At 45.0% G+C, this 27,595-nt stretch overlaps 1 protein-coding gene across 1 annotated transcript in view; it reads right to left on the bottom strand.

Moving 5' to 3' along the window:
* CDC37 (cell division cycle 37, HSP90 cochaperone) overlaps nucleotides 1-25,790 on the bottom strand; it is a 134,470-nt gene extending 108,680 nt beyond the window's left edge. The window contains exon 1 of the mRNA XM_078640024.1: nucleotides 25,388-25,790. Coding sequence (XP_078496150.1) covers nucleotides 25,388-25,489 — 102 coding nt within the window. The 5' untranslated portion in view covers nucleotides 25,490-25,790. The remainder of the gene's footprint in view (nucleotides 1-25,387) is intronic.
* Between the last annotated feature and the right edge of the window lie 1,805 nt (nucleotides 25,791-27,595).

Here is a 27,595-nt window from a genome sequence, read left to right as displayed (position 1 = left end):
TAGAGTGATTAAACACAAAAAGTAGAGCCAACAAACTAAGAAGTGGAAGGACACAAGTAATGCATCCATGCTCCAGCCGAGGAACAAACACACAAAGAGGACGTCTACAGCAGACGACTAATATGAAACAAGTACATGAATGACAATGAAGCCAAACAATGGTAACCATTGGGTGGCCTGCAAGTCCACTGCTAGAAAACAATATGTCATGCAAGAGATAGCATGCAATATCTTAGACGAGAACAAAAAAGCCTGAAGAACAGGGTTGGGGGAAAACCATGAAAAAGGTGGGTGATTAGGGAGCAACAAGGAGCAAGCAGACGCAGGTATCTGGGGTAGGATTCAGCACACGGGGAAGGGAGAGAAAGAAAACACATGCACTCATGTAGAGCTGAACAAAAAAGTACTTCCCTGAAATTGAGCAGCGGAAGGATTCAAGGAGGGAATAAATTAAAAAGGAAAGTGAAGCTCTGTGAGAGGGTAAAACACAAGAAAAGGAAATAACTCGGTTTAATAAGAAGCAATCATATGAGAGTGGCAAAAAAGTCAACTGATGTTAACAATGGCCTGGCTCAAAGCCCAGTGAAACCTTTTGGTATGGTCCACAAGTATCCCATTGTTTCAACAACAGGAAAAGCATAATGAAAAACTGTTGGATGAACATCACACATAGCCTAACAGGAGTGGCAGTTATGGTAGTAAGGCCTTCAACAGGTGTGTTTGGAGTTTTTTTTCCACCTCATAAGGTAAGGAAGTTTGAGATTGTTCTCATGGCTACAGAAATTTGGTTCTGGAGTCTGGGGAAAATGCAGAAAAGGGCCCGATTAGTGGCCTTGATCTTCTTTGACTTTGGAATTGCAAATGTATTTTAATTTCTAAAAAAACGAGTGATGTTGAGTACTTGTAAAAAAACATGATCATGGTTTTGATATATTCATGAGTCCTTTATTCCGATTTCACCTGAGGATACAGGGAAACATGTATATATACGCAATAGAGGAGCAATGATGACTAGTCTGCTCAGCCCTTTGAGATCAACTGATCTGTCCACAATGGAACATAAAAAGCCATGGATCCCTCACAGCATTACAAATAACCAGCAAAGGTGGGAAAACTTGAAAACAAAAGATGTTCATATGCATTACAGAGCATAATACTTGGTTGCATTATGAAGTAATTGTCCAGTTTGAAGTTAGTTTCAAGTCATTCCCAGAACGACTACAAACCCCTCACAGCTGTGATGCACCACTTTACTCCCCACTCGTCCTAATCTGCTAGCTTTGTACTTAGAACTCCTGTATTATAGTCAATAAAATGGCAAAGTTACGTTTATGATATATAGATCTGGTGTGACCCGCAGGACATCAAGTCCAACAAAAACAGAGGGGGGAAAATGAAGGAGAAACACAGAGTATGCTTTCCCAGATCGAACTCAATACCAAACAGTACTCTGGGCGGAAAGTGAAAAGATGGCAAAACGCAGCTGTTCAACATAGGAAATACTATTTCTTGGGACAAAACTGAAACCCCACCGGAGTGTCATCATAGGGCTCCTCCTCACATTGGGCTAATGTGAGTGCCAACTTGGGCTGTAACCGTATGAACAGGGGAGTGTTGTGTACTGTACCCACATAAATGCATGAACACAAATAGATGATGTACATGCTTTACTTTTTGAAGCCGGCAGGCAGACACGTCCGCTCTCATAGTCCCACCTCTGTCTCCCCATCCCCGCCTTGATGTTCTGTATTCAGTATAGAACATCAAGCCATTTGAGAGTAAACATAGCAACTATGGAACATAACATCCCCCCTTTTCACATATAAAAGAAACACCAAAAACTAGATAAAACCCAAAAGGTAATAAATACAACATACTAATTTACATAGTACATATACTAACATCTCTAACTAACCCCCACTTAAACTATATTAAACTTTTTCAAGAAAAGGCTTTTCATCACACACAAAATACTTCAACCACTTAGGAGGTTCCTTATGCTGTGTCCTTGCCTCTCCTCCACGTATATTTCATTCACTCCTGTGTCCCTCTCTACCATGCTACCCCCCATTCTCGACTCCCCAACACTATCATCACTTCTCACCATTTTGATGCTCAAACCACAGCCTTCATCAACACTCACCATACCATCTTCCCCTCTTATAATACTGGAATTTGATTCATTTCCCAAATATTTGTTTTCTATTGCCTCAACATCTAACAACAGAAAATCGTGCTTGGGTGGTTGTACTAACTCACCCCAGATACTCCCTCAGGATTAAGAGTCACTCTTTTCAAATTCCGTACTTTACCGCTACTCACTCTGACAGCATTGTTCAGAACCTCAATTAATTCCTTAGGTTCACAAAACAGACTCTGTCCCTTCTTATCTTTACCACATTTCCTTATGCAAACCCAATCACCCACAGTCATCGCCATAGGCTTTTACCACATGTTTATCATAGAGCGTTTTCATTTTAGAATGATGTTCCGCCATCCTGTTCTGCACCATTTCAAGAGACCATTGCTCAACATCAACATGATGTAACCAATATGGAGTTAACTTAGACCCAATATTGGGGCTTTTCCCATACAAAAGCCCTGAAATGGTCTAAAGCCCATGCACATGCCAACCAGTCTCTTTCTATAATCGGGTACCTTTCCTCAGTTGGTGAAAGAGCTCTTGATGCAAATGAGATTATACGTTCTTTGCCCTATTTATCCATCTGGGTTAAGACTACTTCCAACCCCTTGCCACTAGCATCAGTGGTAATACAACAATTTAAATTTGGGCTAAAGCAATCAAACGCTGGAATTTTTTAAGTTATAGATGTGATCAGATTAAACTCAGTTTGAAAATCCACATTTGCGAACTTTGGAATGAACTTACAGCAGTATTCAACTAACCCCAAAAAGGGTCCGATTTCATCCTTGTTGCTAGGAACAGGGGCATCCTTTATTGCACGGATAAGGGAATTTTTTAAGTTTTACCCCCTTAGCTCAAAGTTCGTGTCTGAAATAGGTCACCTTTTCCTCCGCAAATTTGGATTTTAAGATTTCCACATTCAAACAATTTCCTGACAAAATTTCCAAACACTTTCCGCAGCCTAGAATCTCGAGTACTTTTATTTTCATCAAAGATTAAAATAGCATACTGAAAGAACTTGATGCCTGCTTCCTTCGAAAAAGATTGAACAGAAGTCTCTGAAAAACTGCAGCCGCGGATGCAAGGATGAAAAGCATACTTTAAAATTGAAAACATCCAAATGGTGTAATGAATGCTGTGTACTTCCTAGAATCCGGTGTCAAGGAAATTGGATGGTACGCGGCAGACAAGTCAATAGTGGAGAATACCGTAGCTCCCTTGAAACAAATGACCATTTAATTGATTTTAGGTAGTGGAAATTGGTTGATCACAATATTGTCATTTAAATGGCGCAGAACAACACAAACGTCTCTTTCCATTGCTGCGTCTGGCCAAAACCAATGGAGAAATTCACTCAGCAGACTCTATTGGTTCTATTATCCCAGTTGCGACTAGTTTTTCCAATTCCTTGGATACTTCTTCTCTTATAGTGATAGGGATATTCCAGACTTTGTGTACCTTGGAAATTGCATTTGTTTTTAAAATAATGAGATGTTCAAATCCCTTTAGGTTGCTCAAAGTTGTAGTGAAACCTGTGGGAAATTCACTTAACATTTGCTTAGCCATTAGATCTTTCATCCACTACTTTGACTTGATCAGTACTTTTGGGATCTAGAATAATTTGTAACTTTCCTTGATCGAACCAACCAAGAACTGGGGGGCGAGGGGGGGGGGGGGGTCTTTCTGCTACATACAATTTGGCTCATGTGTGTCTGTCTTTGAACCTACAGATAAGCCACCTGTAGCTTAACATTTAAATTCCCCCCCGCTATATCCTTGGGGTTATATGTATGGATCACACAAATCACTGCCAATTTTTCTAGAAATTTCTTCTTCCAAGTTCTTCATTCACAATGGTTTATGGTGATCCAGAATCATCTAAATCTTAATTTCCACCCTACCAATGCTCATCCAACATACTGGTATGTTTTTATACCAGCATCACTATAGCCTTATAGCCCGCTGAAGCGGACTATACCTGCTATTACGGGGCCGCTGTAGCGTTAAAGGCCCGAGCCGAAGGCCTTTAACAAGGCAACGGGACTTGAATAGCTGGTATAGCCCTGCTACGAGGGGCTATAAGGCTATTAGAACATTCTGCCCTCTAGTGGCAGAATGTTCTAACAAATAAAACCAAGCCTTCAGGGAGCGCGAAGGAATTGAAATCTCCTCAGGCTCCCTGAAGCCTTTGTTCACTGTCAGAGCTGTGAACAAAGAAACATTGGAATGTTGGAGCTCCGGGCTTATACCACCCATTATAAGCCCGGAGCACTTTATTGTTTTCAATGGAGCTACCAACATTCAAATGTTCTAATAATGTTTAAAATCAACGTACTCATTAAATTCACCACACTGTCCTACCTCGCATTGCTAAATTCACACTCATCACACTCATCCTGCACTAGAATGCATTTAACGTTGTTTTTCTTTCTGCACACTTTGGCGAAATGCCCCATTCCACAGCTACTGCATTTTTGTTTCAGTGCGGAGCTACTGCTGCTGTAGGCTAAATGGTCTCTACTATCACATTGGTAACATCTATTTCCTCCTCCTTTGTCTTTATTCAAAAATGTTGACTCAGCATTGAAGGTCTTAATCATAGGTGTACCTACCACTCTGCATACAGGCTCAGCTCCTATGTCTTTGGATAATAGTTCTTTTTCACGTCTGATGGAAACCCCGGTTTTACGCGCAATATTAATGACATCCTCGAAGTGTAAATCCCCATTGACCCACACAGTTCCTGAATAGCATGGTTGCTAACATACATAACTAATTGATCCCCGATTAAACCATCTTGTAAGATGCAAAGTTGCAATTCAACAATATAGTTGTCAACCGAATCTCCCACTTCTTATAGAGGTTGGAAAAACTTGTATCTAGTTATTCCAATGCACACCTTAGGAGCAAAGTAAAGGTCAAGATCCTTCAATATGCCTCAAAAACATGTGTCACCCACAACAGGAGCTTTCAACCTTTGATTGCATACTTTTAATCCACAGGGCCCCAAGGAATGTAAGAGGATTTTCTTCTTTTGTACTGCTGGCATCTTTCCAGAATCATCCAGGGCAGCTACACAATTAAAAAAATATTCCTTCAATTCAATCCAGATGGCCAAAATGTATGAGGTGTACAAATGATAAAACTTTGCCTTGCCATGGTGAAAGTGAAGACCAAGTTGTAGTGCAGTACTATAATAAAAAACAATTGAATGCTTCTTCTTTTTCTTTCCTCCTAAGAAAATTACATGCTAAAGTCATAAAGTACCTAAAAGAAAAGTTAGTGGATATAAATCTTTGCTGTTCCCCTTTTTCTTTTTTAATATTTGTTGACAAACTATCCTCCGAAACTTCTTTGCTATGAAGATGAAAGGAATTCAAAATGGTGCTGGAGTGGGGGTTGCGGTGTGCGACCTCGCAGCAACAAACAGTTGACGGTCTAGTTGCAAATGAGTTTCCTGCTCGAGTATAAGCTAAGCACGTCACCAAGCACTCAGACGTCCCAGTGTGATGCCCCACGCGTTCCACACAACATGGATGGAGCAGCCAGACGCGAGATGCACAATGCAACTCCTGAAACACCGGTGATTTGTGTGCAGGATGTTTTCAAATCCTGCAGCTTACTCGAGCTCTCAGCCTCCCCTTTTTCTTGACCAAAGAGGGCAAATTCATAGGAATGAAATGACTCATCATCTAGTAAATGAGTCGCCTGACGTGCCGTCTTTAATCTTGCTCTTCCATAGTGCAACAATAAATACTCCATGTCATTCAGAATTAATCGATGAAGTTAACGATAAAATAAAGTTTCCTCTGAGGTGGCACCGACTTCAAACACTCGTCTTCATGTTGTTGTGTACTGTATCCGCATACATGCATGAACACAAATAGATGAAGTACACACTTTATTGTTTAAAGCCGGCTGGCGGACACATCCTCTCTCCCGGTCCCACTGCTGCCGTTCCCCCAGCCATGACGCTCTATATTCCAAATAGAACATCACGCCATTTGAGAGCAAATATAACAACCATGTGTAACATAACAGGGAGTTCTTAGTTTCCGGTGCCTGTGTTGTTGTTTTTTGTGTGGTAAGAATATACTTAAGATTTGAAAAATTAAAGATTAACTATCTACAAGTATACAATACAATACATATTATTCCAAACCCCAGTCTGTAGATGTATGAATTCCAAACCATAATAGGGAAGCGTAATTTTTCGTCTATCTGATGGTTACATTATGCCAGTTCTATTTCTCCGTGTGTTTGCATGCACGCGTATGTTTTCTTGTGTTCTCTTTTGAATACCTTGACTCATGGCACGATCTAGATGCTCTCATAAGTAGTGAACTTGTTTCTCTGTTGTTGAAAATAAGTGTGCGCAAGGTTATACATTATCTCCTCCTCAATGCTTCTGGTCTGCTGGTAGTATGCCCTGCAGGCCGTGGATAGAATGGAAAGCTTACTTTTTAAACTATATTGAAACCTTAGATGCTAATGGTAAAATGAAAGCTACAGAAAAAAGGTCCTAAAGGTCTCAAAGCGCTCAATCAATTACCTAGGACAGAGGGTGAAGGGGATAGAAATGTTTTTGAGAAAGATATTTCAGATTTTGATCGTTATTGCTCTCCGAAAGTGTGCAATGGCATTTCGAGTTATACATTGTTTCAAAGAAAAAACTCAAAGATGAATCAGTTGACAACTAGGTCTCTGCTCTTAAGACGTTTTCTCTTGATTGCAAATTTGGTACTTCATAGGGGGAATGGATTAGAGATCAAGTAGTTATGCTCGTCAACAACTCTACCATTCAGGAAAAACTGTGGGTTAATGGCAATGCCGATCTTGAAAGTATTTTAGTTATTGTGAGAAAGTCTGAAATGTTGTGAAGAAGCACAAAACAGGTGAAAGGTAATGATATCAGCAGTAACAATGAAACTGTTGCTAAAATTAATTCTAAACATTCATATAAAGGAGAAGATTTAAAAAAGAAAAAAACAAGCCTCTACTTCTAAAAGTAAAGGTGATGAAAACAAAAATAATTGGAGGTGTTATAGATGTAATAGAAAATCACACTTAGCCAATTATAAACTGTGCCCTGCAATTAAACAAAAATGTTCAAATTGTGGCATCATTGAGTGGAGTGGTGTGGCTCACTGGTTAGAGGCAGCAGACCCGGGAGCAGAAGTCGGCCCGGGACCAGGGTTCAATTCCCGACGCGGCAGGGTCGTGGACCAGGGTCAGCGGACTCGACAATTCTTGCCTCGGTGCCTACTCTAACCTGGGGTCCCACTCGGCAACTCTGGGCATTAGCTTGCCTAATCTCCACAACGGCCCCACCAACGCCGGGGATGCCTGGCTCCACCTTGGGGATTCCCAGTAGGGACCATCCCACAGGGAAAGCCAGGACGGGTTCCCCAGCGGTATACAGCGCCGGGATGCCCCTTTGCTGGGGCAGCTGTGCGCTTTACAAGTATACAACATTTAACATTTAACATTTGCTACAGCTTGCAATAGAAGCAAAAATAACAAGGTACAATGTATTGACAATAGTGAACACAGTGATGAAGATGAGCATAGTACTGGATGTAGCAATAGTATTTCTTTTGTACTCCACACAAAAGATTCAGACGCCACCATCCACAACGATGATAAAACGCTTGTTTAAAAAAAGAAACCGGTTTGCGACATGACTATAGGCTGTGTGAATATTCAAATGTATGCTGACTCAGGGTCACCTTATTCCATTGTAAATGAGGCTGTATGGAAATCCCAATTTGCAAGAAGGTTAGGAGAAAATCTAGAGATTACAGACATCAATCCTGAAGGTTTTCAGGCAAGTGAATTGATATTCTTGGTTTTCTGACTAATTTTCAGATAAAAAAAAAAGAAAATCGCCAATGCACTGCTAAATTATATGTTTCAAAAAAAGGTCCATTGGCACTTAGCTGGTTTGAACACGGTAAGCATGATATTATCCTTTTGAATAATATATATTGCCACTGTGATGATAATTTTAACCTGTATGTTGTATGTTGCACATGAATGTTTTTTACTTTACCTTTGGTATTATTGATTTATACTTATGTTGTTTTACTAATTGTTTTTAAAGTGATTATCCAGATACCTATTAAATGATATTGGTTTTTATAATTATTGAGTCTTTTTGCTTTTTGCCACTTCTCCCTTCCATTGTGTTGACAATATGCCAAAAAGTTTCTTACATTGTCTAGTTCCCTGTACTTTGAATTGATTTTCTTCACAGGGGGTCCTTGTTATTTACATTAATTATCCTTAATTCTAACAGTCCTGATCCTGTCATGGTTATCGATGAACAAAATGGAATCAGCAACATGATGTTAAAAAAAATTCCCAGGGTTTTTAAAACTGAAATCAGCAAATTAGTTCATTTTAAACATGAAATACGCTTGAAGGAGGATGAGTGTCTCAAGGTTTACAAAGCATGTAACTTCCCCATAGCTGTACATGAAGAAGTTAAAAAAGAGTTTGAAACACTATTAAAATAAGGTATTATTGAAAGGATTGAATCCTCTGAGTGAGTTTCTCCCATTGTGGCAGCCAGATAAACCAATGGTAAGATTAGGCTCTGCATAGATTTGCGCCATTTTAACAACAATATTGTGATAGACCAATTTCCATTACCCTGTATTTCTGAGTAGTTGACTACTGTCTGCAGCTCTAAATTTTTCTCCACCGTAGACCGGTCTGCAGCCTATCATCAAATAGAATTACATGAGAAGAGCAAGAATGTGACTGCATTCATCTCCCCTTTCGGGTGTTTTAGATATAATAGAGTGCCTTTCAAATTAGCTTCCGCAGCGGCTATTTTTCAACGAGTCATGCAGGATATTGAAAACAAATGGCATTTTTGCAATTATTTAAAAGATGACATTAGTTTTTGGGGGTGATGAACAGGAACACATTTCAGCATTGGTTATCATACTCAGTGCTCTTAGTGACCATGGTTTGACCCTTAAACATTCAAAGTGCAAATTTGGAATGAGATCTGTAACATATCTTGGACATGAGCTCTGAAAAAGGTATAAAACCTAAATCTGATTTAGTTGAAGCCATACAAGCTGCACCTCATCCTAAATCCAAAGATGATATAAGATCTTTCTTAGGATTCCAAATTTCTCATGTTGCACATTTAACATTAGACAATTAGTAAAGAACAAAAATAGGTTTGCATGGTCAAGTGAGTGTGAAACAGAATTTCTTGATGTTACAAAAAGCCATTTGTGTTGCCACTGCTCCCTCTTGCTTTGACCCTTCACTTATGTGCATTATCAAATTCAAATCAAATTAAAAAATTTTTTTATTTTGCCCATTCAGGCCATAAAAGAGTACAAAGTAAAAGATGATAAAAGGAGAATAAATATAAAATTTGTTACATAGACACCGTAAAATTAATTGTACACATATTAGACGTATTTGCAGTAGAAAAAAGTTCGAAGTATTTTAAACCTTAGCATTCAATATCAATTAATTGGCGCCGCTTGGACCACATAGCTAACAAATACTTACAAAGTGCAAATACGATAGAACTTGATGTGTCAGTCTTTAAAATTCTAAAGGCATGTAAGCAGTTTTTGAAACCTGAGTTTCTACAAAATGGTACCAGCCAATACTTCCTGGATTTAATATAAACTGGACAGAAGAAGAGCACATGAAGTTCGTCCTCTACGTCACAGCTACATCCTGGACAAGACTTGTTCGTGGAGGCTGACCATTTACTTGTAAAAGCTTTAAGTAATAAAGTGCCATATCTCCATTGAATAAAAAGTTTCCTCGCTAAAATCGGGACAAAAACATCCATAAAATCCTCAAAAAGGTAAGAATTTTTGAAAGCTACAAAAGAATTAGTCAGAGTGCCAGCATTAGAGGCACAAACAACAGAGTTAAAAAAAATGAGGTGAGGGGCTTACACGATACCTCGCGACAGCCCCTTTCCGGATTGTCCCACATATCAGGCAAACCTAATCTTAAAAATTCATGCTTTATGAATGCCAGCCAGGGAATTTTACCTGCGCTATTATAGCTTAATATCTGCTTCAGCTCTTGCCTATAATTTAGCAGATCTGTCGTTGCCCATAGCCTACGCCAAAACCGGAGGGGCTTTAATGCTAGCTCATCTTCTATAACTGTCAGTCCCAATTCTAGCCTTAGAGGGAGTAGCTGGGTACTTTGAGTGAGTGTCAGGAACCGTCTAATAAATTTTGTTTCTATCTTAGCAATTTCTGACCCACCGGAGTGTCCCCACAGCTCCCCGCCATAGAGAGCTGCAGCCCTTGCTTGGGTCTTGTAAATCTCCAGGGCTGGGCTCACTGGCTTAAATGTTGATGTGTTTGAGACTTTGAAAATACCACCCGCCTGCTGTGATAATTTCAATTGGGATTTGACTTGTTGAGGTCCCCAAGAGAGGTTTTCATGAAGTGTGATCCCCAAGATACTGAAATGTCATGACCCTTTCCAACCTCACACTGCCCAGGGTCAGATTTGGTCGAGTGGATGCCGAAGGATTAAATATCATACATTTTGTTTTGTCGGCATTTATCTCAAGACCACGGCATCGACAAAAGTCCCCAAAGCCGTTCAATATCCGTTGGATCCCCATAGGGGACTTGCAAAGCAGGAGGGTGTCATCGGCGAACATAATTGCCGGAACCCTCCTGCCTGCCAGCCTTGGCGCGTCATTATTGGGGACGTTGTCCAGGTGTGAAATTACACCATTAACGTAGAGGCAAAACAGGGTCGGTGCAAAAACGCAGCCCTGCCTCACCCCTCTAGCGACTGCAAACCTTGGTGACAATGCCCCATTCCTCCCGCATCTAACCTGGGCAAAATTCCTCTTGTGTAGCCTCATCAACACATTCAAAATTTGGGACGGAACGCCCAGAACCTGAAGAACCCTCCACAATTTTCCCCGTGGCACGAAGTCAAACGCGAACCGGAGGTCCACAAACACCATGTAGAGGCTGCCACCCTCAATCTTTGCCGTTTTCCAGAACAATAGAATCAGGCGAAAGATCTGGTCCATGGTGGAGGTGTTCCTCCTGAACCCCGCCTGAAAGGGACTTAAAACTTCATGTTCCTCCATCCATGCCAACAGGTGATCCAGGACAAGCCGCGCACATTTTTTTGGGGGACGTCAATGAGACTAATGGCCTGTAGTTGGCTGGGAGAACCCTTCTTGTAAATCGGGACTATCTCTGCTCCCAGCCAGGTGCAGGGGACCTCCATGCCTTTCAGGATTGCATTAAAAACAATGAGCAGGGGAGGAGGAGCTTCGCACGCATCCAAGATGGCCGCGTGAGCTTAGGCCTCCCGAGACCCTCGTAGCCCCCCGAATATATCCTGTCATTTATCCTGTCTACTGTGGAGTGCTCCTTGCAGAGAAACCGAAGGAGACTCGGAAGCTACAAACCGCGTCTCGAATGTTCCCCGGAAACCGGAGTTACAGGATCGTAAAATTTGAGGCCTGCTCCCCTCGGACGACCGGTGATTTCGTTGGCACTGTGCCCGAGTGGTAATGCAACAACATCGGCTTTCGGCACCGGAAGTGACTGGCCTGGCCCCGCTTCTTCTCTTGGTTTCACTTTCGATTTCGCCTGAAACTCACTTGGGTCCACTCCAGATCATCTGAGACCCTTGTCGGTGACAATTGTGCTATGCTTTGAGGACGCTGCAGCAGACGGCTGACCTCTGGATTGGCGATTGAAGAGTTTTGGCTGACTATTGCGCCAGGCCGATTACTGGATATTGCGTAGCCACAAAAGGGACAGAGATGAGATCCTCCAGGCCTCTAGATCTGGAGGCCCTTTGAAATACAAAAACTCGTCCATCAGTTTTTTTCCGGACTTCACACAAGCAGTCCAAAAGCAGAGAATGAGCTTCATGGGGGTTAAACGGAAGCTTTGCGATAAGGGACTCAAATACGCCATGATGTACCCAGCCAAGGTGAGAATTGAACATGATGAGAAGGTCTATTTTTTTGACAAGCCCGAAATGAAATCGCGGCGGACTGGTTGGACACTCTGACTGCTCAAGAGGAACCTCGCAGACAGAGTGGAGATGAAGGAGGGGGTGTGCAGGAACAAGAATAAGTATGGTTGCCGTGAGAACACTGAAAATTGGGGAACGGATTATGGTTCTACTCTTTACAATATCATGTTCTGACACAGTAATTTGGAGGGTTAACGGGTTGTCCGTGGGTCACTTTCCTCCTCATATTTAGCTTGTTTGTAGTTTAGTTTAGATGTTGGGGTGACAGGCACACTGCGAGTTGGGGTGGCTGGATAGTCGTGAGCAGGGGTGCAGGGTGGGGGGGTGGCGTAACTACAAGTTTAATGGGGGGGGGGTGGGGAGGAGTGTTGATTTTTTGTTTTTGTATTTTTTGTTTTTCCAAGGCATTGTATTCCAAGATTGCTTATTGATGGTGCGGAGATTGGAGGAGGGTTGGGCCTTTTTTATGTTTTTTGATGAGAGGTAAAGGGCTGAGAGTATTAAGTTGAAATGTGAATGGGCAAGGGGATAAAATTAAACGCAGTGTGGTCCTACAATTCCTCAAAAGACACTCTCCGGATGTAGTTCTACTTCAGGAGACTGATTTGGTAGGAAATGCTTGTAATGCGATGCATAGAAAGGGCTACCGTCTCGTGGCGCATGCCGGATTTACTTCGGGGTCAAGAGGGGTTGGGATCCTCCTTAGAAAATCTCTTCTGTTTGTAGTTGACTCAGTCACCACAGATGATAGGGGTCGATATGTAGCAGTGTCAGGACGTTGGGAGGGATACACTCTCTCCTTGGTTTCGATTTATGTCCCCCCGGGTCTACAAACCACTACCAATGCTGAATTGGGGAAGCTTGTTTTAGATCTTCCCAGAGGGTTACTGATTCCGAGTGGGGATTTCAATGCTGTAGTCTCTGGCACCATTGACAGGTCTCCGCCCCGTGATATGGGACGGGCACACAGATGGCTTTCTGATTTTCTAGAGGCTCTGGGTTTGGTAGATAGCTGGAGGTTGTACCATCCTAATCAGCGACAGTACAATTTCCACTCCGGTGCTCATGGTAGTCTTAAAAAAAAAAAAACAAAAAAAAAAACACAACAACGAGCAGGTAAGGACCCCAAATCCCTGGTTGGTGCCTAAATAGGTCCCCAGGGAGTATGTCATGTCCCGGAGCCTTGCCCACTGCAAGTTTCCCTATCACGTGAGACACCTCCCCCAAGGTGAACTCTAGGGCCTCATGCTGAGCACTTAAAGGTGGAGGTGCCACCATACTATCCTCAGCAGGTTCATCTGAATATAAAGCTTTAAAATGGGATTCCCACACTGATGCATCGATATTGGGTTCTATTGCTGATTTTGGTTCCCCCGAGCCTGTATTAACTAATGACCAAAATCTGCGTGCATCCCTTGAATCCAAGGCAGTGGTTAGGTTAGACCACCTATCCAGGTCCCAATCACTCTTTGCATGAGCCATCACTTCTTTATAATGCAGTCTTAATTCACAAATTTTGGGTTTATTAGTCCCAGACTTGACCGCCACAATCAACTCGGACTTAGCCTTTCTACAGGCTGAGTTGTACCAGGATGGAACTGGTGCTCTATTCCTCCTGATGGGAGCCTGGGGATTAAAAACCTCTGCTAGACCAGAAACCAAATCAGAGTGGATATGCCGTAGTTTCCCATTAAAATCTAGGGGTGTCGGTTGGGTGATTAAAATATCGACCTACATAAGTCAAGGGAGGACGAAGTTATATAAATTGGCCAGTTCATCTCGGGATTCTGCTATTTTGCCCCACTTTACCCTGCGTCTGTTTGAAAGTATCATCCCTTCACCCGGATCATCCATTTCTGGAGATGAGATTTCCAATTCCCCTGGAAAGGCCATCTCCAGGCATAATGCATTGTGGTCGCTGTCGACCCTAGGGATTACTTTAAAATCAATTACCTTGGACCACATCCTTGTTTCCACCATGATGTAGTCGAGGCGAGATTCGGGACCCCTCTTGTTGAAAGTGCACATCGATGGAGTATCGGACGGAGTGCGCCCGTTACAGGCCCTTAAAGAATTGTTTAGAATAAGGGCCGTGATCTGTAACGCTAGGGGAGACCATGACCTGGGACGTGGGGATTGGCATGGTAAGATGGCCCAATAATCATCCTCGCCCATAAGGGTACCCTCACTCGTTCCTAGGAGGGGTTCGTAGTGGCAGTTCACATCTCCAACCACCAAAAGATGGCAGTCACTGGGCAATGTAGAAAATGGGATAAGTCATCAATGGTGGCCGATTTGGAGGCCAAACTAACTGGGCGTGAGTATACGTTCACAATAGCTTATTTGTAAGAAATTGGCCATTTGAGAAGTATGCACTGAACATCTTCAGAGTATGTGGCCATATTATCTGCCATACAACCCAAATGAATAGCGACCCAAATGGCGAGGCCACCTGACGGTCGTCCTTTCCCTCCCCGCCTAGCAGGTACATGGAATCTGGCAAATCCCACTCTAGAGTGTTCGTCCCTGGCCCAAGTCTCTTGGAAGAGGCAAATCTCATTTTGGTCCACCAAGGACCCCCACTCTGTACAGTTTAATTTATGCGATTGACCCGCCACATTCCACGATAATATTGTCATCGACTTCAGTGTTGTGACAGGGTTAGGGAAGGCAACACTGCCCAGTGGCACTCCTTCACCTATCGCTGCATGGGGGGGGCAGCACTATGTGAGGCAGCACTGTACTCCCCAATCCATCAGTACCCATTGCCATATTAGGCCCCTGAATATGGGTATGAAGAACTATGGCAGGACTGGGGGGCAGAGCTTGCCACGGCCGATGGCGGACGCGTGTTGAAAACGCTCCGCACTAAACGCCCAGAATATCCTCCAAATATCCTGCTGGTGGGGGCCAAATCGGGCCTCAAAGGTGACCACACGTTGCCCGAAGTCTCCGGTACCAAAATCAGGAAGAACGGAGCCGCTGCGAGCCGCGGTGTGAGGAAGCCAGCAGCCTCGGCCGCTGATCCCCAACCTCGAGTCGCGGAGGCAGCCGCATTGCGCGCTAAGACGTGCGGCCGGCCATAGCGAAGTCGGCCGGGGGGGGGGGAGGGAGAGTAAGTGCAGAGCTGCGGAGGCCGGGAGGACACTGCAGCCCCCCCCTGCGGGGCGGCCGAAGACCGCAAATCGGCCTGCACGCCCACACATCAGGGCCCAACGACTGCACACCCCAGAGACGACGCTTCGGGGCCCAGAGGACCGACTGCCCAGATCTGCTGCAGCTGCCGTTAGCAGGTTAAGGCCTACTGGAGCAGAGCATGAAGAGCCCCTGACAGAGTCAGACACGAGGATAGCCCCTGACAACCCCACTGGAAATAGAACACTAGCTGCGACTAGGCGACCCTCCAGGTGTTGTCTACACGACCTCTACGGCCGCGCGGCGGGTGGGCTCACTGGCGACGCAGGTTCACGAGTGATGCAGGAGGCCTACCTCCACAGACGGTATAGCGGGAGCGCATCCTGACTGTACAGAGAGAAGGAGTTGGGGCCCAGAGGAGTCGCGACTGCGAAGTGGACTGCTCAAGGAGATTGATTATTCTGCGCCCTTCCCACTGGCGACGGGAGGTGCTATATGGCGACCTAGGTGTCCGAACGACACAGTCGCATCCTCAGGACATTGTGAAAGTGCGTGGGATCTCCCACCTGGAGTCAAATGGGTAAGGGGGACAAGACCCAAACCAGGTTGCCATTCGAACAGTGTCGAACCAGAGCCCCGGAGACGCAGACGATGGAACTGGACCCACAGGCGAAAGGTGCTGAAGCCACGTTTTACTCAGACATTAAAACGCTACTCGTGTCAATGGAGAAAGGCCTCCAAGAAAGTATAGCGTCATTGGGCTCCAACATAGATGCCTTATCTTACCGCATGGACCGTATTACGGAGAGGGTCGACAAGCATGCAGAAAGATTAGACATGGTGGAGAGGCGAATAACGGAGGTCGAAGAGGCCCAAACGGAACAAGACAAGTTTTAAAAACAGCACGACAAAATTCTCCAAGTCATACAAGAAAAGTCTGAGGATTTGGAGGCCCGCTCTCGAAGATCGAACGTACGAATTACAGGGGTTCCGGAGACCACGCAAACAGGGAAAATGGAACTCTTCGTCGAGAAACTGCTGACGACACTGCTGGGAGCGGAGGTGTTCTCACCGATGTTCATCGTGGAACGAGCACACCGGACACTGGGCCCACGCCCGAAGCCGGGAGCACCGCCAAGGCCGATCATAGCAAAACTACTGAATTACAGAGATAGAGACGCGGCCTTGCGCACGGCCCGTGAGAAGGGCACATTGCAGTACGAGGGCTCAACCATCTCCATATACCCGGACTTTACCGCGAAGGTGCAGGAAGAATGCAAACACTTTGCCCCGTATAAAAGATAGCTCTGCGACCTAGGCTTGGATTATGCTATGCTCTATCCCGCGAAACTAAGAATTAATAGACCAGGCCACTCACACATTTTCACAGATCCTAAAGACCTACACGAGGCTTTGAAAGTCTGGACAAAAGAACACAGAGGCAGCTCTAGGTGCCAGAATGACTAGGAGGCTACAGGTAGTCAACTGGACAAGCAGGACGGAAGAACAGCGCGGAACAGGGAAGCGGCTACTTCTGTGTCAACTGACTGCCGATGGAGTGCTCTGCCGCGACCTAAGCACAGAGGTGGCCACTCGGAACACATCAAACACTGGGCTGTTCCTGTCTATGCTTCTGTGTGCAGATCTACAGACTCCGGAGGCTCAGAGACCTGGGTGAGACTGTTTTGATTAGCACCCCTCTGCTGAACATTGAGCCTGATTGACTCACTAATTGTGGGATGGGGCGGAATCTGGGGCGGCTCGGACCTTCACCCTTGCATGCCACACTTGGGCTGGAGTCCGCGCGTGTTGGCACAAAAAGTTAAACTGCCAACCTGGGCCTGACTGGCATCACCTTTTAAGGACGTTAGAAGCAGGGGTGGTGATTGGGGAGTCACTGCGCCTGGAGTAACAGCCATCCATCTGGCAACATTGGCCCCCGCGCTGTGTGCAATGTTAATCCCATTTCTGGATTGTTTGATAGTAATGGGTATTATTCGGGTGGGGGACGTTAGCATGCTGGGCCAAGTTGGGGTTGGTCTGCTGTGGGAGGTGGTAGGGGGTGTTATGGGGTCCTATTTCACAGAGTTGCCGCATTATGCGGAAGTTCACATTGTTATATGGGGGAAATTGCACGATCTGACATGGCACAAGGAAAACATGGTTTGCACAGTCTCACATTTGCTCACTGACCACTCACCTTCGAGGCGTAATGGCTGTCACCAACTCGGATGAGACACCTACACACACTCCTATAATGACTAATATCACCTGGAATGTCCGCAGTCTGAACGACCACCGCAAAGTCAGAAAGGTCGTCAGTTATTTGCAGCGACAGCATGTCGATATAGCATTGCTCCAGGAAACACACCTCCCGACGCTTAATCGCATGCTCCGTTGCAGAGGGTTGGAGGGCAACATCTCGGTGGCGGGGTTTACCACTAGTTCCAGGGGGGTCTTGACGTGGGTTAACCCAAAATCCAAACTACAGATACACACGCTGGAAGCGGACCCTGATGGACGGTTTGTTATATCTAGATGTGTCGGCCCACTGACAGACATGACAATAGTCAACACATATTGCCCTAACTTTGATTCACCGGACTTCTACAGGTCACTCACGGCCAAGATCAAACACTTGAACAGTGAGAAGGGAGAAGGGAGTAATCGCAGCTATGCACGCCCTGAATATACATACGGCGGGAGACTTATTTATAGACGGAACGGTCAAGACATGGGAGCGGGCCTTGGACTCCGGTGTGCAGCCTCCGCTACTGACGCGTTTTCAGTTCCACAGGGTGCGCAGCGCCTTGGGTGATCTATTGGGAGGGGACATGGCGGAACCCCCAGAGGTCCCTGAGCTCACGCATGTACTCAAAACCACAACACCCAGAGGACTACTGTCTAGCTTATACAAACTCACACAAACACCTACCCGGTACCCATACACCAGGGCGCGGCTGGCATGGCAAACAGACCTAGACCTAGCGCTAGACGATAACATGTGGCGCTACTGCTGCACAATCACTACGAAGGTCTCTCTAAATGGCAGACATAGATTGATTCACTTCAAGTTCTTAAATAGGGTATATTACACCCCTGCGCGACTCTTCCGATATGGCCTAAGGGATACGGCAGATTGTGAAAGGTGCAGCGCCCTTGAGGCGGATTTCCTGCACCTTGCTTGGCAGTGCCCGGGAATCAGGGAATTCTGGGAGAAAATCTTCGCTGAAATAAGCGCGCTTACAGAGGTTGAGATAGCTCCGGACCCCCTGATGGCACTATTGGGTTTCACTAAAAAACTACCCAGGGCAGTTAGACGACTGGTTGATATGGGGTCTTCTGATGGCCCGCAGAGTGATTGCATGCTGCTGGATGAGAGGCCCCCTGCCAGTACTGAAAGGCTGGGAGCGCGACATGCTCTACTGCTGTACTCAATACGAAAATTATAGCGAACTACAGCCCCCCACCAGCAGACCTAAGAATTTCTGGAGTCTCTACCACACATATTTAACGAGCAAACGTAATGATAACGCTCCTAACTCTCCACGGGGAGAGGATCAAAGCGCTGGCTGAAAGGTGCGGGACAGATCTAGATCCAGCTTGTAGGTTAGAGCTGCGAGACTATTACGGTGATCGCTACCATCCAAGTGACAAGCGAAATGTGGTGAAGCGCCGTCTGCCCTCTGTAAGGGTTGTTGGCTGAATGGCTGTGTATATTAATGACCGTACTGATGATACACTGCTTAAGGATAATTGGTTGATGGCTATAGTCAGATCGGGGGGATCCACGTTGGGGAGTAAGAATGTAACTGGATGTGGTGAAGCGCCGTCTGCCCTCTGTAAGGGTTGTTGGCTGAATGGCTGTGTATATTAATGACCGTACTGATGATACACTGTTAAAGGATAATTGGTTGATGGCTATAGTCAGATCGGGGGGTCCACGTTGGGGAGTAAGAATGTAACTGGATGTACTTTACTCAGAAATGCAATAAAACATTAATTAATAAATAAATAAATAAATGAGTGAACTATGGCAGGACTAGAAGGACCGCTACTACGCAACTCCACAACTCCACTAAATTTAGCGGAGTTCCTAGATTGGGTGATGCACAAAGTATCCATCTTGCTATGCTGTAGTCAGTCCACCATTTCCAAACTGCTAAACCTATTGTGGGTAGGTAAATAACTGAGCGATTGGTCGCCCGTACCTACCCCTCTCCACCCTTCCCCCACGACGATGCGTTACTAGGGACCAATCAACTGCATGATCTGACAAATGTGTTGAGGGATAAAAAAATGACAAGGGGTGGGATTGAATAGTTGACCCAGTGCTATTATAGCTCCAATTCCAAATATGCTCCACAGTACGTGGATCCCTAAAATTTACCAGAACACAGTCACCTGTGGTAGTTTTGTGACTATGACCCACCCAAGAGATCCAACGTACCATCAGTATTTCACTAGTAATATGAGAGGGTAGTGGTCTATTATAATTAAGCCAATGGGTCACTTTATTTTTTAAGGACGTGAACGATTCCTGACCAGGGTTACTTATTTCAGGAATACCTGTCAATACTACCAGATATGGACTAGTTTCAGGCAGTAAGTCAATTCTAGGGGCCCCCTGAGATACTGCTACAGATAGAATCTGTCCACTTTCTTTAGGTTTTACTGCAGTAGCAGAAGTGCTCCTTCTCAGATTATCAGAACGTACAGGCAAAGCATCAGCAGTTTTTAGCATGGTTGGTTTAGTAACGTCTAAGGTAGATGACACAGCGGGAAAGAGGGGATTATGTGTTACAGAGCCATCACACACAAAATTCATTTGAGCATTACCCAGACATGAGCCATTTGGCTTTGTCTTGTCCACAGTGCCCCGTGTGACTAATTCCAGCTAGGTAAGCTGATGGTTCGATGCGCCCAATTCTCTCTTCTATCGGTCCAAGTGAGGATCTCAGTAGGTCACCCAGTTTTGTGAGGAAAGAATCTTCTGCCACCATTGTGCCACCGGTAGACTGAGCCACGTCCGCAAAAGTTGCCCCTAGGCCCAATCCAATCGATGGCGATGGTCCCTGGCTGATCAGATCATTCAAAACATGGCACCCCTTATCTTTTGATGTTATATCGCTATCACCCGACCCTTTTGCAAGTTCAGACTTCCTTCCGCAAGCAAGAGTCGCGGCAGCGCGCTTTCTCTTGGGTTTAGCGCCCTCGTGTCTTTCCCGGAGGTGTCGGGTGGGTAATTTCTCAGGAGAATTAGCCGTGGTTGGAGCATCAGTAATCAGCAAAGCCTCTGGTGTTTGTAAATAGGCGATTGGTGAGGTATGCTCATGCTCCTGAGAAGCGGATGGGGTGTGTAGGGTTACTGGGACACAAGTTATATTAGAACGACTATCGCGCTCGGGTGTCCGGGCGTTAGCAAAATGTCCCATTGAGGAGCGTTTAGCCATAACAAGATCTTGCGACACCCGGCGCTCCATCAAAGTTATCCCCTGGTCAATGACTGAATTTGCTCTTGTTATGAAGTTATCCAATGTTCCTGTTAGGTGACCTCTAGAAACCAAAGTTTTGTACCTCATCTCACATGCAGCCATGCTATTACTACTAAAGGCGTTCAGCCACAATGGCACTTACAGCGAACCCAGGCGATGAATATGTGTTCTACAACAGACGCAAGAGGGATGGCCCGGTCCGGTCTCTCTCGGTCTAAAACGGGCCAGTCCTTGGCACGGGCTTCGCCCGGCGCGCGCCCGCGTGGCGTGGTGGGGGCGTGTTTATGTACAGCAACCAGGTGGGAGATGTGCGGGAAGAGGCACCAGTTGTGGCAAAAGCGGAGGCTGCTGGTCCTCGCAGTCCCGCGTTGGCATGCTTGTAGTCCCGCTGACTTCAACCGACCCAGTGAGATGCGGGTCCCGGTAAGCACAGAGTTTCCAGCAGAGTAACAACTGCTGCGAGCGGCTCCCGCGAAGCGGGAGCCGCGAGCAGTTTATAGGCAGCAACCAGGCGGGAGATGTGCGGGAAGAGGCACCAGCTGTGGCAAAAGCTGAGGCTGCTGGTCCTCGCAGTCCCGCGTTGGCGTGCTTGTAGTCCCGCTGACTTCAACCGACCCAGTGAGATGCGGGTCCCGGTAAGCACAGAGTTCCCAGCAGAGTAACAACTGCTGCGAGCGGCACCACTTATGTCAGTTCTTAGGCTCTAGGAGCTGTACTAGCACAAAAGTCTAAGTCTGGTAAGGAATGCATAATTACACATGCTTCCAGAGCATTAATCCTGGCACAAGAAACATATTCCACTATAGAAAGAGAAGCCTTAGCATGTGTTTGGGCTCTGGAGCATTTTAGAGCATGTGTCTGGAGTAAAGAGTGTTTAATAAAAGCGACCACAAACCTTTAGTACGTTTGCTTACCACTGAAAGCATGTTAAAAGCTTCTGCACGCATTGCACGTATGTCCATGCGTCTACAAGATTTTATTTACACTATGGTTTATGTTCCTGCTGACTTTCTACCTAGAATGCCTCTATCTATCAGGGAAGATGTTCACAATGAATGGGATAATTTTCAAATTGCTTTAGTACATGATGAGGGTTCCATGCCTATTGATCAAGCTGTTTGGTGTAAAGAATGTGCCAATGATGTTCTATTAAAGAGAATAGAGAGCTATATTATGAGTGAGTGGGGCCCAACAAAAAAAAAAAACATTGATTCTGAGCTCAGAAGTTTTTGGGACGTTAGAAGTTAATCATCATGCATGGATGGTGTACTCAACAGAGGGGATATTGCCAGTCCCCCGAGCAAATTAAGACGCTGCATAGTTTTCCATGGTCATGAAGGTCACATTGGTATAGTCAGAACCAATCAAACAGTGAAGAATGGATTTTGGTTGCCAGGTATGGACATGTTCATTGAACGTATTGTGAGAAACTGTGTCACTTATGCCAATTCTGATAAATCGCTTGTTACCCTCCAACCCAACATGGGAAATCATATAATTCCTGACAACCCATGGAATAATATTGCCATGGATATCATGGGACCTAATTCTAAATGTATTCTTGCAGCTAAAGATTTCTCAAGATGGCATGTTATCAAAATTTTTGAAAAAATTGATACGGATTCTGTTTTAGTTTTTCTGGATGCGACTTTCACTGAATAAGGCTTACCTGTACCTCTTATCATGGACAATGGTGTCCAGTTTTTATACAATAAAGCTACAGATTACTTCAAGAGAGTTGATGTAACTCATTGTACAACTTCCCTTTATAACCCTAGTGACAATGGTGTGATTGAGAGATGTAACAAAGTTCTCAAGGGAGCCAAACAATCTGCTGGAGTAGATAATACATAAGAATTACAAGTCCTCAAAACTGTGTGGATGTATAGAACTACCACTAACGTCATGAAAGGTTATTCTCCTTTTGAAATTATGAGAGGTAGACTTCCTAGAACCAAATGCAATCCTTCATGGTTATCTCTTACCTCATCTAAACTAGATTTAGCAAATGTCAAAGAAAAAACTGCTCAGACTCATGCCACATGAGGAATATTTTGACAAAAAGAAAGGTTCTAAACAGGATTCCATAGTAAAGGTTGCCATGTTTGTAAAAGTGAAGAAACCCTGGAAAGTTAAAAGGAGAGAGCCAGTTAATGGGTCTTTTTGAAATTAAAGAGGTTTAAAAAAAAACTGCGAGATTATCTAAAAACAAAGCTTGGAATTCGAGCAGAATTGCTAGTCTCAAAGTCGACAAAGATGTGTATGAGAACACTAACAATTGTACTAAATACAAACTAAATTCAGCAGAATCAAAGTCCCTTGATCCCTTAGATGATAAAGTTGTAGTTGAAAGTCAGGTTTCTATTCCAAATGTTAGCAATGTTCCAAGTGTTAGCAATATTCCCAACAACATAATCTGTACCGAAAACCTTGGTAAACGTTCACGAAAAAAAAACAATTGGATGTCTGACTTCGTATCTTTCACCAGAAACCAATTTGAAAAATTATATTTTAATGTTCTATTTTTTTGTGTTTTTTTGTTTTGTTTAATTATTATTTTTTGTTCAATAAAGGGGGAGATGTGTTAAATAATGCCTGTTCTATGTCTCCGCGTGCTTGTATGCACATGTATGTTTTCTTGTGTAGTCTTTTGAATAACTGGTCTCATGGCACGATCTAGATGTTCTAGAATAGAGCATCTGATCGGGTTTGTGAGACAAGGTTGTCAGTTCTCTCTCTGGGCAGATGTCGACCTATGACAAACTTTCCTCCTGCCTTAGCAGAGTCCGTGAGTGGATAGATGACTCTTTCCTGAAACTTAACGGAGCAAAGACGGAGATAATGATGCTCGGGCAGGACGCACCCTCCTCGGTGGACGGCTGGTGGCCTTACACTCTGGGCCAGCCTCCCCCCCACCAAAGAGAAAATTAAAAGTCTGGGAGTGTGGCTGGACCCAGCGCTTAATTTTTTGGTGCAAGCCCAGAAGGTAGCAGCTATTTGCTACGCCCTGATGAGATCACTCCGAAAAATCATTGGGCTGCTCCCGTTTGATGCAAGGCGGATATTAGTCCAGGCTCTGTTTTTAACGCGCCTCGACTACTCCAACGCAGTTTACCTAGGGGCCCCACAGGGGACACTTAGGATCCTACAGACCGTACAGAACTGTGCAGCCCGGATGCTTCTACAGATCTCACGTAGAACCTCAGCCAAACCAGCGCTCCGGCAACTACACTGGCTGCCGGTACAACAAAGGATTGAATTTAAGGCTATGACCATTGACCACAAAGCCCTAACCAAGACAGGACCTGATCTCATTCAACCTTTGTTTCGTCCCTATCAAACTAATAGGACCCTTAGATCCAGCAATAAGAACTTTCTGGCAATTCCAAGAATAAGGAGAAGCCGTATGGGTGGCAGGCGTTTTGCGGTTCAGTCAGCAAAACTATGGAACAGCCTGCCGACTCTATTCGGATGGAGGAGAACCATCTTAGGTTTAGGAATATGCTGAAAACCCTCTTATTTCCCTAAATCATCGGGGATGAATTGGACCACTGAAGCGCTGGGATGCCTCCGGGTAACCATGCGCTATACAAATGAGTAGTCATTCATTCATTCAGTTGTTGAGGGCCTCCCGTGCAGGAAGAGTTGTAGCCGGAGGTGCTTCCTTTTTTACTACTATTAAACCTTCGTTTCATCTATATTCTGCCTCCGTTCCTACTGGACACTGATGTTGAGAAATTGAGCATAGTGTAATAAAGCACTCTGAAACAGCTAACCATTGGTAGTGACCATGACATAAAACCCAACTTATTAAATGCAGTTCTTCCGTACCATGAATAATTACAGTCAACGTGTAGCGTGGCATTTCCGTGTTCTGCCACATTCAAACAAATAATACAACGTCATCCATTTTCTGGTACCACAGTACTTTGAACCACCCATTCCTTGCTCTTTCAGTGGCCATACAATGACTGTTAACGGTCTGCCTTCGTTGTCCCGTTACTTGTTCCCTTAATTTACACCACTAGTCTGTCCCAATAGGCTTTCCCGGTTATCTTGAGGATTCATCCTGGGTCCTTTCTGTCTTTGCACCTGGTACCCTATCAGATTGTACTTGGTATGCCGATTATTTAAACGGTAGTTGTGTAGGTTGAAGCCCTTTGTAAATAAGGATTCTAAGTTGTGCATTCTTCAATTACCCGAATGCGGAAAACGTACAACCCAATTACTTAGCAGCCACAAATCGGCGATTGCCGTCATTGTAGCACTAACGTCAAAGTGAGTGCCATAATATAGTCCTGCTTCTATGTCAATTGCCTCGTACAGTTTTGGAAAGTTGTTCAACCCACTTGTCCCCATGCTTCTCCGTACCCGATGGCCTGCCAGCTCCTTACCTGGTGTCACCCTGCCATGCACCTCCATATTCCCTATATTTTGTTTGTCCATGCTTTGCTCGTAAATTCTATACCGGTTTGCCCTATTGATCCCAAATTCTGCATCTTGATCTAACTATTACATGCCCACTACTAGATTTTAGTTCAACACTAGACCATCCCTACCCACACCTGGTGCCTCCATGCCATGACCCACACACCTGGTGCCTCCAGCGAAAGAGGCTGGGCGTGTCGATGTTGGGATGCGTTTCGTCCTCATCATCAGACACCTCAATCTTGTCCCAGACGCTGTAGTCCACCATCCTGTGGCTTGTTCCGCCTGCACGCTCTTGTGCAGCCTCTGGTATGCCTTGATGCTCGAATCCAATGCCCCGTGCACCTACTGCTGCAGCCGGGCCAGTTTACGGCTACAGCTCCGCTGAAAAATGCCTCCACCCCCTCGAGAAAACTCTTCTGGAAACCTCCTTCCAATTCAACGCACAGCAAAAACCCACCCCTTTCACTTCCGGCAAAACGCAACTGACGCCAAGACCTGCCCATGCCGCACGTTCTCGGTCCTATGCGGCAGCCTTGTTTGGTCCAGTCAAAGTGTTAGAACTGGTCCCCGCCTCAAGGAGAAAAAGAGGCGTGGTTAAAAAGGTCGCTGTGACTTCTTGCCTGATTCTATTATGGCGCGCAGTGTGTTTTTAACGTTCCGTGCACTTGGTTGTGGAACAGGCGGCCATCTTGGAGTGGAGTGTGTTCGGACTGAACGCTGACGACCCCAGTGATTTGAGTGGAAGCCAAACGATTGGAACCATGCTTTTTTCTTTTAAAATAACATTTTTTTTTCTACAATACGTTTTTATATATGTTTTAGGTTTATAGTTATAAAATATTCTTTTAGCTCAGTGTCGCTGTCTTTGTCAACTTGAAGGGAAAAGGCTTTACATTTGGGCTTGTTTTTATAGCATGAGTGTGTACGTTGTGATTAAAAACTCAGTAATGTTACTTTGGTCAGTTGTATATAGCGCAAACTCAACACAAAGGGTTCGGAGCGCTTTACATGCATAACTGCCAAGGTTTCAGATTGCTATGTGTGACATTTTCATAATTTTAGTGTAATTATAAGTGACATTTCAACGACTATGAGTGACACTTTTTCGAGCGGCAACATTAAGCAATGAGGACAAGGCAAACATATATATATATTTGAAATTACAATTGAGCGATGAGATAGTTTAAGAAGATTTTAAAACTGCTGCAAAGCACTAGAAAAGGAAGGTACATAGCCGGAGACCTCTTCCGTGTGAGTGCAGAACAGACATCACAGCTACCAAGTTTTCAGATTGCTTATGTGTGGCATGTCCATGGTATTAGTGGACTTGCGAATGACATTTAACTGTCAAATGTGTGACATATAGAGTGACACTTTCTCATGAGTAAAAACCATGTAATGAGGTGCATGGAAAGAGATACATATCAAAACTTATCCACAAAAAGTTCTAATAATATCTTGCAACTGGAGCAAAACCCCTAAAATGAAAGTTTACACTTGCTTTATAATGAACTATCAGGGCCCATTACGATGTTGGACAGAAAAGGCGTCCGTCCGCCGTGTTCGCAGCAACAATCCACTCGCATGACCCTTGGCATCTAAGTCGGTCAAATCATGATGCAATGCACGGAAAATCCTACCATGGAGGAAGGAACACACAAATGACCGTCTGCCATGCCCGGAAAAGTTGCAAATCCGACCGCGGTGGATGGGGAAAGCAGTTCAAGGGACTAACAAGGCCACTCCTGCCGCGGAATGACTGCATAGCCAATTATGATGAAACCGCGGAGCTGGAGAGCGGAGCATTGTGTACCGATTTCCTTGCTTGCGCATATAGCCAAATCAATCAATCAATCAATCAATCAATCAATCAATCAAGCATTTGTACAGCCCACTACTCACCCGGAGGGTCTCAAGGCGCTTGGGGAGGGGGGTCCGCTACTGCTCGAACAGCCAGGTCTTGAGTTGCTTCATGAAGGCGAGGTGGTCTTGGGTCAGGCGGAGGTGGGTCGGGAGGGAGTTCCAAGTCTTGGCGGCCAGGTAGGAGAAGGCCCTTCCTCCTGTGTTGACTCTTCGGATGCGGGGGACGGCGGCGAGGGCAAGGCTGGTCGATCGAAGCTGACGTGTGGGAGTGTAGAAGTTGAGGCGGCTGTTGAGGTATCTTGGGCCTTGGTTGTGTAGGGCTTTTTGTGCGTGGGTGAGGAGACGGAAGGTGATTCTCTTGTTGACCAAGAGCCAGTGCAGGTCTCTCAGGTGTCCGGAGATGTGGCTGTGTCGGGGGATGTCGAGGATGAGGCTTGTCGAGGTGTTCTGGATCCGCTGGAGTCTGTTCTGGAGTTTGTCAGTGGTTCCGGCGTAGAGGGAGTTGCCG

Source organism: Lissotriton helveticus, chromosome 1_1 (assembly GCF_964261635.1).
Source record: "Lissotriton helveticus chromosome 1_1, aLisHel1.1, whole genome shotgun sequence".
NCBI classification, from domain to species: domain Eukaryota; kingdom Metazoa; phylum Chordata; class Amphibia; order Caudata; family Salamandridae; genus Lissotriton; species Lissotriton helveticus.
Note: the sequence above shows the minus strand (reverse complement) of the source record. Positions and strands in the feature narration are given on the sequence as shown.